Source organism: Dicentrarchus labrax, unplaced genomic scaffold (assembly GCF_905237075.1).
Source record: "Dicentrarchus labrax unplaced genomic scaffold, dlabrax2021, whole genome shotgun sequence".
Classification (NCBI taxonomy): Eukaryota; Metazoa; Chordata; class Actinopteri; family Moronidae; genus Dicentrarchus; species Dicentrarchus labrax.
Window position 1 is genome coordinate 29,803,974 of NW_026136714.1, and position 12,876 is coordinate 29,816,849.

General features: G+C 40.4%; 1 protein-coding gene across 6 annotated transcripts in view; it reads right to left on the minus strand.

The window, feature by feature from the left end:
* Positions 1 to 12,876, minus strand: part of LOC127375881 (protein mono-ADP-ribosyltransferase PARP14) — a 49,304-nt gene that overhangs the window by 30,843 nt on the left and 5,585 nt on the right. Inside the window, exons 8-11 of one of the 6 annotated variants that reach the window (XM_051422247.1) lie at positions 11,574 to 12,404; positions 10,887 to 11,045; positions 9,816 to 9,941; positions 6,939 to 7,040 (exon numbers count right to left, since the gene is read on the minus strand). The exons of 2 other annotated variants lie outside the window; for them this stretch is intronic. In XM_051422247.1, coding sequence (XP_051278207.1) covers positions 6,939 to 7,040; positions 9,816 to 9,941; positions 10,887 to 11,045; positions 11,574 to 12,404 — 1,218 coding nt within the window. The remainder of the gene's footprint in view (positions 1 to 6,938; positions 7,041 to 9,815; positions 9,942 to 10,886; positions 11,046 to 11,573; positions 12,405 to 12,876) is intronic. 3 more of the 6 variants (XM_051422246.1, XM_051422249.1, XM_051422248.1) reach the window with 3 other exon arrangements.

Sequence of the window (12,876 nt, forward strand, 5' to 3'; positions counted from 1 at the left end):
TCCCCCCTGCCCTTTGTCCAGACGGATGCTAACGGTCAGCTTCCTCTGCAGGTCCCTCAGTTGGTCCACGTCAGCCTGTGACAGCTGACTGATATACTGGTCTGTGATGGTTTTCTCCGCCTGCTCGACCACAATCAGCTCCTTGATCCTGTTCTTAGCCTGACTCACAGCCTGCGTGGGGGGGGGTAATGAGAACAGATTCAATAAACTCTTGTAACTCTATAAACTTGTCATAAATTACTTGTTTTAACTTGATGAATATCACAGGTTCATAAAGAGATGAGCCTTTTCATCATCTGCATTAATAACGCCCACAAACTGTATGTACAGTAAGGCTTTCTGTTCTGCTCAGTTTAAGCAGTTCACTGAAATCAAAATCTGTAAACATAACAGAATTTAGCAGAGTCAGTAGTTAGTGGTACCCGAAGACTTTTGGAAAATATTAATAAATAAAACAAGAAATATATTCTCATAATATAGCTGCTAATAATGTGTCATCAGAGCAGAGCACCATTTTTTTTTATGTGTGTATAGATTAAAAAACAAATGCTAAGCTAGGCTAACCACATATATTTTCCAAAATGCTGAAATGTTTCCTTAAATAAGTTTAACTCAATAAGGGGGCAGAGCAGAGTGTCTGTACAGGGATAATGTATTCCACACATCATGAGATTTTCTAAAATTGCAAAAAAACTTAAAATCTGTCTCACAAACTGTAACAATGAAATACTGATAAAACAAATCATCGGCTGAAAACTGATCATCCTTATTTTTCTCTATGAATGTACAATGTAATATGTACAATGTGCTGTCTTGTGTTCAGAAAGCTTTGGTCCATTCAAAGCAAAAACCAAGTATAGAATAAATACTGTTCACCTTTTCGTTGTCAGCACACAGCTGAAACACAGCAGGTTCAAACTTCTCTCTCTCAAGAACCACGCCATCAGTGCTGGGCTGCTCCCTCACTAATAATGAAGAAACAACGTCAAATGATATAGTTTGTCGGCCAATATCCACAAGATATTTCTTTGGCTCTCTGATTTTTTGGGATTATGAATCTCCAGTTAGTCTCATGGAACAGTATTCAAGTAATCTGTGGTCACTTTGTGGCCCACTATCCCTAAATAAACGTCATTTGACGAACAGCCCAATTATCCAAGGTTCTCCAAAGATATGTTCTAAGTTTAGAACCCATTTTAAACACAAGCATAGGCAACATTTATCTGGAAGTAAGCTGACCAAGTTATATTCTGGTCTAGACCCAATCTGCATCAGGTGCAGTCGAGACTAGTCTAGCCTAAGCCACACTTTTCGGTTATGCCCCAAACAGGCCGCGTTTTGGACAGGCAACAGCTCTAGACTGACATGGGAGCAGAAATGAAAAAGGCAGTGTTTTTCCATTCCACCTTGAGTCTGTTAAACCCGCCCTTAAGTGCCATAGCACACAGTATATCCTACCAACAGTCAAACAAAATACACACCTATGGTTTATGTAATCAGAGCGTGGGGCTAAAATATAAATTATATTTTTCTGGACCGCATCGATTAGGATATTTGGTCATTTTATTCAACTGACTAAAAACAGTCTACCTTTACAGGTTTTCCAGATATTCCAGGATGCGTGGGAACCCAGCTGATTTTACAGCTTCATAATAAAAGCATTTAAATAACAAAAAACTGAGGACTATTATTTTGAAGAATTATAGGACATTAAATGTCGCTATCAAGTGGAGCTTAATGGTAAATGGACCTGTACTTGTATAGCACCTTCCTAGTGTTCCGACCACTCAAAGCACTTTTACACTACTTGCCACATTCAGTCAATCGAATGGCAACCAACGCATCAATACACGTTCACACACCGATGCAAGGCATCAGGAGCAATTTGGGGTTCAGTATCTTGCTCAAGGATACTTCGACATGTGGTGGGAGGAGCTGGGGATCGAACTAACAACCTTCCAATTAGTGGAGGACCCACTCTTCCTCTGAGCCACACCCGCCCCAAGCTTAGTCAGTGGCACACCTTCAAGCTGTTGTAATAGAGATGCAAATCCCCGTCCAGTTGGCCTGGTGCGCCGAGCCAAAGCAGTCAAACCAGCACCTGTGTATGGAAAAGACAGTAAACTGTGAGCAAAGGGCTTGTAGAGAGTCTGTAGGTTTCAACCAAACAACAGCTAAATTCATCGATTAGCTGATGATTAAAAGGTGAACGAGAGTAATCCATTATCTCTTGTAGTGTTTGCTTGGACCAAAATCTTAAGATTTTTATCTCTCCATGGTACATTTTGAGATTTCCCAGCTTCATAATAAAAGTGTTTTAAATAACAAAATAACTGGAGACTTTTATTGTGAAGAATTATAGGGCGTTAAATGTTGTTATCACCAGAGCAGAGCTTAGTCAGTGGCTTTAAAAAAAAAAAAAAAAAAAAAAAAAATCTCTTTCTCTTCTGCTTGTTAAGACACACCTTTAGGCGGTTGTGATAGAGATGCAAATCCCCGTCCAACAAGCCTGGTGCGCCGAGTCAAACTGAGGCCAGCCAAGCCAGCAACTGTGTATGGAAAAACACCAAGTGAGTAAAAATCCATTATCTCCTGTAGTGTTTGATTGGACCAAAATCATTTCACAGTTTGAGATGGGAGATCTAGAGGCTGGAAACATCTATTAAACTCTGAAACTCACCTTTCTGTCCTTAAAGTCATCAAATCAATGACATTGAGTGGTTCAGTAATGTCTAAAAGTAACCATTACAACGGACCCTTCATATTCTCAAATTACCTGTTTGATGTGTTTTGTGTTCTCTCCATAATCCACGTAGAAATGATTAACTGAAAGGTGTTTGAGGTTTCTTACCTGTGGACTGTGGTGATTGGGATGCTTCCTGTTGGATGTTTCTCTGACCCGTCTGATCTTTGAACTTCCTGGTGAAACGCTGAAAAACAATATTTTGGCATATTATGTTAATATAGGTGATCATTTTAAAACTTGTAGTCCTCAACCCCAACCAACGCTGACACAAGTGACATCACTTGAGGACGATTATCAACCAAAATGCGGAACTAAAACAGGCTAAAAAGAGAAGAAAAGAGTTGTTACAAATTATATGTGTCCCCTTTCACATTACAGTCTCTTAATTATGTTTAATATATGATTATTATATTCATTAGAGCAGCTTTCAAAAGGAGTAGTTTGACATTTGGGAAAATTCCATTTCTTGCCAAGAGTTGGATGAAATGATCGATACTAAGCCACCTACCTTGCTAGCTCTCAAATGTACAATTTATGCTTTCTTTATTTAATCTGTAGAAAACCAAAGTGTAAAAGCAACAAATCCTGGTTTTATGGTGTATTTCTTGGCTGGGACCAGCATGTAGGACTATTTCAATATTATTGTTGTTATTATTAGTTCATCTTGCATTCTACACTAGGGGGACCAAGCAGAGAAGTAGCATGATTAAGCTGTATGTTTACACTTGAAAATAAAGTTAAATGTGAATCCTGTCTAGACAATGGACTTCTTAACTGTCTGAGTACAACCCAATTAAACTGTTGCATCAGTGGCCTTTGATTGCATGTCCACATTTTGATTTATTTTATTTTTATTTTAAATAGTCACTACACAGTAACTTCTAGCATTTCCTCTAATAGCCTGCCAGCTGCCCCCCAGCGGAGTATAGCTTGGCACATAACCCCCATAAAATGGCAGATTGTAATTTTTATTTTTGTACTACTTTACTTTGTGTGAATTAAACAAACAATAGTAGGTTTCCAGTCTTTATTCTAAGCTAAAATATCCAGCAGCTGCCATGTAATGCCTTCATACTAGACAAATAACAATTTAGATTTAAAAGCCTGTTTGATAAGATTTTTTTGCTACAAGATTCCCAGGAAGCCCTGGATTGTGTACCTGGATTGATACCAGATTACATAAAAGGATATTTATTCCTTCAAAATCCTGATACTTGCATGTAATAAAACCATCACAAGTAGGTGTTTAAAAGTGCCCATCCAAGCAGGTACCCTTAAAAACAGTAGGGAAACTGGACTACATACAAGAGATCGTTTATACGGTCAGATGGTCTGACTAGAAAGGCTCAAAAGGTTGGAAAGAGGGAGTACCCCCTTTTCTTTATTTATTTTGTTGTTCTACTTTTGATTTTCTTCACTGATATAGCAACTGAAAAATACAGCTTGCAGACTGTAATTGCTAGATTGCGCTGTATTTATAGACACTGTTCAACAATGCAGTGATCAAACTGAAATCTGACGGGTGAAGAAATAACGAGCAGTCAAATCAGATGAACATGAACAATAATATTAGTACCCAAACTGTCTGCTGTGAAACATTTTACATGTTTAGTGAGGGATTATTAACAACATTTTAGTGTTCAGTTTCAGTCTGACCTCTACATAAAGTGGTCTAGATAATCAGGATAAACTCTTTTTTAGTGACATCACTGTGTTCACAAGTCTTAGTGCACTGACCACGTTATCGTTCTCTTCCTCTTGATTCTCTGGACGAAGCATCACCACACAGCTCAACTCCGACATTATTGTTGACAGAAACAGGCTTCCCTGAGACAGGAAGTACTTCTTAGCTCCAGGTTTGTCTACAATGAAGTTGTCAGTGAAGAGAGCACTAGTCAGTTTCTGAAAGCAGGATTTAGCTTTCTGGACGTGAAGACGAGCTCCAGCAATGATGATATTTGGTCTCTGTTCATCAAAATGGACGCTCACATCATTATCTTTGGCAATACTGGAGCATTCTTGTGATTTTTTCTTGTCAATGAACTGAACAACAGCATAGGACTCAACACAAATGGTTTCTTGAACTTGAGTGGAGTCGAGTAGTGAGTAGTTCATAATAAATTCTGTCAGCCTGCAGCTGACCTCTTTCACTGGATCCTGGAAGCCAGCCACTGTTATTTTATCTCTTCTCTCAGGGTGGATCTGAATGGCCACTGTTTTCTTCTTTATGGAATTGTAGGTGTCCAACAGCTGTTGGTTGAGGCCCACCCAGTTGGCAAGTTTCAGAACTTCAGGGTCTTCTACATCCAGAGTCTGCACAGCAAAAGCCATTTTCATCCTGCTTTCTGCATCAGCAAGGACACTGTCAGAACTCCCCAACAGCAAAACTCCTTTGCTCTCAATGCTGTAGATGGCGCAGACACCTCGGGATGTGAACAGGTGCTGTTGCATCTCCATGGGATCCACTGACTTGAGAAAGTCTAACAGACCTGGAGGGACACTCATCTGTTTTTTACTCATACCCACATTCTTCTCCAAGATCCATGCCTTGGTCTGGAAAACCTCTGCAGGGAGTCCTGCAATGGTTAACTTCTGGGTGCCTTCATCGTAAAAAAGATTCATGTCAGGGGAAATGTCCAGTGCAGCTTTCTTCAACCCTTCCTGCTTCAGGATGGCGAACATTGCAGGGGGCAAATTCATTACTTCAGAGACACCATTTGTTTGTCGTTCAATCTGATTCATGGCTTTGAGAACGATATTCTCCACAGGAGCCCTGATTTGTTTAATATCGTCAGCTTGTCCAGCCACAGTCAAAATCCCCCTGGATGTATCCATCACCAGGACGGCGTCTTCCCTGACAACTGAACGGAGCTCTTTCTCTGCAGCTTTCCACGCAGGTGCATTCACTGGACATTCGAAGGCCGTGTACTGAGACATTTGCTGACGGAAGGCCTCTTGGGCGGTACTCATCCACATATCTACTTGCTTGGCGGTCAGATCTTTCTGCCTCAGAAAGCTCTGGAGCGGGATGAGTTTCACATCAAGGTTATCTAAGTTCACACTGCAGAAGTACGGACGCATCTGATCATTGATGCTTTTTGACAGTTTCTTCTTCAGGAGGAATTTCCAGACTACGTGGTGAACTTTCTCTGTAAAGGGCTCAGGCATCTTCCATGTTGGTCGTTCTTTACCGTACAGGGCGGTGCCCAAGGACTCGTAGTGTGGACACACCTTGACAGGAATGGACCGCATCATATAGTCTTCTTTCATGCAAATGCTTTTCACCACTGCAGTAACACAGGGAACAAAAACAGAAAGGTAAGTTGTTCTATTTGAAGCTTCAAGACATTTAAATAATAATGAATTTCTATGACGGACTGCAATGTGTAGTCTGTGTAGAGTCTGTATGACTTTATGTGTCTTAAAAAAGGCAGTTGATAACAAGTGGCTAAATGAGTCTACAGAGGTGAAATTAAAACACAGACTACTTACAAGTCTGCTTTCACATCCTTGTTGTGTTTATACTCACACAATTCTAATTCAAACTTTACAACTTGTAGATTTTAATTACAAGATTTAATTACAAGTTGGAAGCTTAGTGGTGGGGACGCTGAAGTGACGCGACAGTGGTGTAGTTCATTTATAGCCCAACATTAGTTTTTTTTTTTTTTTTACTTCTGGAGATTGTCTTCAAAAATCATAGAAGTGGTATTAATTTGTTAAGACCATATTGCTGATATCTAAAACCTTTGTCCACCGCAGAGATTATATTCTGCAATAATCCAAAAGCCCATGGAAATCAAGGTGATAGTAACTTCTGAGTTGGACTACAAATATATACAATTACTGCAGCACTTCATTGAAGCAAATCCCTATAGCCAGGTTTCAAAATCTGATGGAAAGACTGAAGATGAGGTTGTTTATGAGGTTGGAATCACATTTACATTATCGAATGTGGATGGAATGTTCAGGTGTCCACATACTTTTGACCAAATAGGTTATTTCTTGTTTTTTGTCTTAACGATGTCTCTGTACTTGCCAGCATATTTATATATTAGTTATTATACATTATAGTTTTATTAGACATCTAAGAAATTGTTATTTGTGTGTTCTGATATTAACATTATAATACACTGTAATATGGGGTGGGTAACAGTGGGGAGAACATCAGTAGTAAAGCTAAATGAAAAACCTTTGGGGTCACTGAAAGTGACAATGGCAGCCTGTTCATCTGGGATCATGACGATACTGTTCGGAAGAGCCCAGTTCTTCTCAAAATACAACTCCAACATGTCTGGAAAGGAATCAGAAAAAAGGAATTTTAAGCACAACAGCATAAATAGTGCAGGCAACAGTGCAACAGTGCAACCGGCGTGTATGTGTGTGTGTGTGTGTGTGTGTGTATAAATATTTCTTTTTGTAGGACAAATTATATATTATTATGTATATTATGTATATTAAAGGCACACTTTGCAAGATTTTTACCTTAATATAACAGCTTCTAAGTAATTTCGATGGTAAAAAAACTCGTAGTATAGCGAATTATCCCGATAGCGGAGCAGGAGAGGGACGCCGCCGGCAGAACCAGCAATGCAAGTCTGAAAGGTGGCGTCCCGCCAGATCTCGCGAGAATCACAAATTGCTTTACGGCGCGACGTCACATACATCAGCGACATAAGAAGCAGCCTCAATGGAAGACACTAGCAGGCATTCACTCAGACGTTACCTGGTCATTGTTGTAGTTTCAGTGTGTTTTCAGCCTGTTTTTTTCTAATTTGAACTGTTTTCTTACTTTCTTACTACTTTGTTCACGTCGCCTAAATACATTTTCGGCGTTTTTGAGCACTTTTTATTTTTTGTTAGCACGGGTCTCCATGGCGACGGCGAGTCGCATTGTTTACACCCGCGACCAGATGATCGCCCTGGACTGGAGAGAGACCCTCCATACCGGAGGAGCTGAGGAGGAGACGGTGAGGCTGCAGAGCGGGGGTTAAACGGAGGATGAAGAAGAGGAGGTTTAAACTCTTCATCCCTGCAGTCATCACTGGAAACAAACGTGGCTACACGAGCAGATACCGGACTCCAACGTCACCATGCCCGGCTTCCAGACGGTTCGAGCCGACAGGAACACCACCGCGACCGGCATGAAGAAAGGAGGGGGACTGTCCGTGCTCATCAACAACAGCTGGTGTAACGCCGGGTACTCTGTGTGGAAGAGAGTCTGCAGCCCGGACATCGTCCATGTTATCTGCCACGGGAATATCCTAGTGTTATCATCATCACTGTCTATGTTCCTCACAGTGGTCTTCATCATCATCATCATCATCATCATCACTGTCTATATTCCTCACAGTGGTCTTCATCATCATCATCACTGTCTATGTTCCTCACAGTGGTCTTCATCATCATCATCATCATCACTGTCTATGTTCCTCACAGTGGTCTTCATCATCATCATCATCATCACTGTCTATGTTCCTCACAGTGGTCTTCATCATCATCATCATCACTGTCTATATTCCTCATAGTGGTCTTCATCATCATCATCATCATCATCACTGTCTGTATTCATCACAGTGGTCTTCATCATCATCATCACTGTCTATATTCCTCACAGTGGTCTTCATCATCATCATCATCAATGTCTATATTCCTCACAGTGGTCTTCATCATCATCATCAATGTCTATATTCCTCCTTCTGGGAAAGCAGAAGCAGCGTGTGACGCCATCCTCACTGTGACTGCAGGACTACAAACGAAACACCCGGAGGCCTTCATCATCATAACAGGGGACTTCATCATCATCACAGGGGACTTCATCATCATCACAGGGGACTTCATCATCATCACAGGGGACTTCATCATCATAACTGGGGACTTCATCATCATCACAGGGGACTTCATCATCATAACTGGGGACTTCATCATCATCACAGGGGACTTCATCATCATCACAGGGGACTTCATCATCATAACTGGGGACTTCATCATCATCACAGGGGACTTCATCATCATCACAGGGGACTTCAACCATGTTTCTACCTCGTCCACACTCCCAACCTTCCACCAGTTTGTCACATGCACCACCAGAGACAATTAGACCTTGGACCTGCTGTATGCAAATGTTCCTGTTTTTTATATCTATAGCCTATTTATTTTATTCAAATGTTGCTGTGACAAGTGAATTTCCCCATTGTGGGATTAATAAAGTTATCTATCTATCTATCTATCTATCTATCTATCTATCTATCTATCTATCTATCTATCTATCTATCTATCTATCTATCTTTGCCTGTTCGATGTCCGACGCTTCCATCCTACTGAACATGTACCGGTATACAGGGGGAAGGGGGATCAGGCCGTGAGTGCAGAGACGCAGAGCCGTATATAGAGACGGCTCTGGTGAGTGGTATTTACGACAGTTAACGTTAAATACAAGTACTCCACAGCGACTCTAGGGGGAGCTGTTTGACAAAACCAGAAAACTGCATAGTATGCCTTTAATATGTAGTATTCCAAAAACAAAATGATAGAGAATAAATGATCAGAACTTTTTGTTGTGTAAACAATAGGTCAGTTACATTTAGTAATGTCAGAGATATCATCATAATTTTACTTTATATTTTATCCTTTTTTTATCCTCAGGTGTGCATACACTACAGGTTTTTAACACATTTTGTAAATGAAAAATTTAAAATTATCTGAAATTATCGGTTATCTTCTATCTATGGGTGTCAGCCATGAGAAGCAAGTAATTATTGGTTTTTACATCGGCTGAAAAAAAAATCCATGTAGGGCTAGTGTTAACAAAGCATGGTTTAGAAGAAAAACAAAACTCTCTGAAACTTTCAATGAAAATTAACATCTACAAATTCAGAACAAAGATCTAACACCCCTGTTAATGTGAAATATTAAGAATGAAACAAGAAAACTTGTTAAAGAATGAACTGAAACATGAACAATCGTTCAAAAAGACATAAAACTGTTTTGTGATGTTAGCAGCTCTAGGTTGAATGTGATCTACGCCCAGACTAGCTCATGGTAAACAGATATTTATCAGTTTGTGTACCTTTAAGCACATTCGGAGGAAGACTCTCCACTCTGACGCTTGTTGCTGCCTCCAGCGGTCGAACAGTGAGTCCGTATTTCTGCATCTTCTGACTGGACTGACTCACAGTGAGGAACTTCTCCACATCTGTAAAACACTCCATATTACTCCTTTCCAAGGTCCAGTGTGTAGGATTTAGTGGCATCTAGTGGTTTTGTTGCATACTGCAACTCCCACTTTATAACACTTTACTCTTCCTTTCCAAGCACCAAGAAGAAACTACGTTGGCCAAGTAAAACACTTCGGAGTTATCTTTGATTTGTATCTTAGTTTTGAACCATATATTAGAAACATTACTAATCTTAACGTCTTAAAAACATTGCCAGAGTGCAACCGTTTCTCTCTCAAGCCAGTACAGAGACACTAATGCACACTTTTATTACCTGCAGGAGAGACTACTGTAATGCTTTCTGGTCTCCTCAGAAGCATATAGCTCAAATACAGTTCATTCAAAACACAGCTGCATGTGGACACGAGGACCAGAAAGTAATCATAACATCTTTCAGAAGTCTACTTCAGAATGAATTTTAAGATGCTTTTATTGGTTTATAAAGTTGTTAATGGTCTTAGTCCTACTTATTTATCAGATTTGCTTTTACACTAGGAACCCTCTAGAGCCCTCAGATCTTCAGGTACTGGCCTTTTAATCTTCCAAGGCATCTTTTTATCAATATGGTCCTCGTTTCTGGAACAGCCTTCCTAAGAGTAGAGCAGAGCAGAGTTTTGATATTTTAAACTCAAGACCTTTTTAGCCTGGCTTTTAATTTGTTTTTATTTACTTATTTGCTTTTGTTTTTATTTTCATTTTATTACATTTCAAAAAAAAGTTTTGTTTTAGTGCTTCTTGCCTTCATTGCTTCTCCTTTTTTGTCTTGTTTATATATACATTTGAATCTGTTTTATTTCTTTGATTGATTGATAAAGTAAGGTGCTCAATCTGTAGCCATGTAGTTATTTCCTCCAGGTTACTGCCAGGAGAGCAACTGCATCAGATGAATGACAACAGTGACAGTAATTTGTGTTCTTTCCTACCTGCAGGGCTGTTAAAGGTGATCACGGCTCTGTTGATCTCCCACATGATCTCCAGACTGTAGCCGCTCTCGTCCAAAGCCGAGATGTTCTCCACCAGCATGGACAGCAGGTCTCTGGACATGTCCATAACATTGTCCAACACCACAGCGGACTCTGACTCTGAGAGGAGACAAATGAAAATTTGCTTTACCCTCTCAACTGCATTACTTTCACAATTTCCGTAATTCCTCTTATTTTGACAAAAGGAATTTCTCTGTATTCATTTTCAAATGTAGAAGCAGAAAAATTGGACAGGTCAATAAAGCAAAAACAGTATATTTCACTGTCTGTTATTTCCTAAAAAATTTAAAACGTAGAGCTGGTCTCATACACGTGTCCCTGTGATTTAATGCATTTTCTTTTGCTATAAAAACAGCTTATTTGTCTCCACTCACTGCTAGTGCACAGGTAATGATAATATGTGTGTTTCAAGAAGCAAAAATAAAATATCTCATTCCAAATCAATGAGAGCAAACAATTATATTTCATTGTTTAGAATTTTTTGAACATCTTTTGCGCTGATTACATGAATAAATTACTCTTATTTGCTTTTTGTTTGTGGGGCCTTTTGTTGCCACTTACCTTAAGAAAGGACACTGTGACTATAAAAGCCTGAACAGAGAAAAAGTAGACAGGAAGCAGTTTTACCTGAAAGGTTGTCACTGTTCTTTGGATCTTGGCAAGTCAACATGTCCAGTTGCTCTTTACTCATACCCACATTCTTCTCCAAGATCCACGCCTTGGTCTGGAAAACCTCTGCAGGGAGTCCTGCAATGGTTAACGTCTGAGCGTCTTCATCGTAGGAAAGTGTCATGTCAGGGGAAATGTCCAGTGCAGCTTTCTTCAACCCTTCCTGCTTCAGGATGGCGAACATTGCAGGGGGCAAGTTCATTACTTCAGAGACACCATTTGTTTGTCGTTCAATCTGACTCATGGCTTTGAGAGCGATATTCTCCACAGGAGCCCTGATTCGTTTGATATCGTCAGCTTGTCCAGCCACAGTCAAAATCCCCCTGGATGTATCCATCACCAGGACGGCGTCTTCCCTGACAACTGAACGGAGCTCTTTCTCTGCAGCTTTCCACGCAGGTGCATTCACTGGACATTCAAAGGCCGTGTACTGAGACATTTGCTGACGGAAGGCCTCTTGAGCGGTACTCATCCACATATCTACTTGCTTGGCGGTCAGATCTTTCTGCCTCAAAAAGCTTGGGAGCGGGCTGAGTTTCACATCAGGGCTATCCAAGTTCACACTGCAGAAGTACGGACGCATCTGATCATTGATGCTTTTTAACAGTTTCTTCATCAGGAGGAATTTCCAGACTACATGGTGAACTTTCTCTGTGAAGGGCTCGGGCATCTTCCATGTTGGTCGTTCTTTACCGTACAGGGCGGTGCCCAGGGACTTGTAGTATGGATACACCTTAACAGGAATGGACCGCATCATATAGTCTTCTTTCATGCAAATGCTTTTCACCACTGCAGCAACACAGGGAACAAAAACAGAAAGCTCAGGTAAGGGATTGTCTACAAGACATTGAAATAATATACGTGTTAATATGAGGAAAGGACATGGGGGATATTGATTGCCTTTGACATTAGCCAACAGCACAGAGGGTGCTTTATGGCCTCTCTGCCATGCAGCGAGCACTATGAGCTGGCATCAGTGTCTACGTTCAGTGAACACAGCCAGACCCGGGACCAAGCACACTTCGAGAATGGCGGAGCAACAAATTAATTCCATGGATACGGAATTACATGAAATCAAATATGGGGGAAATGTTTAGGTGTCCCCATACTTTGGGCCAAAAGAATAATATTTATTTTTATTTGTGTGTAACATGTCCATTTTAGTTTAATTAGGCTTCTAGACACATGTTTTAAAGTTAGAGTACACTGCAATATGGGGTGGGTAACAGTGGGGAGATCAGTAGTAAAGCTAAATGAAAAA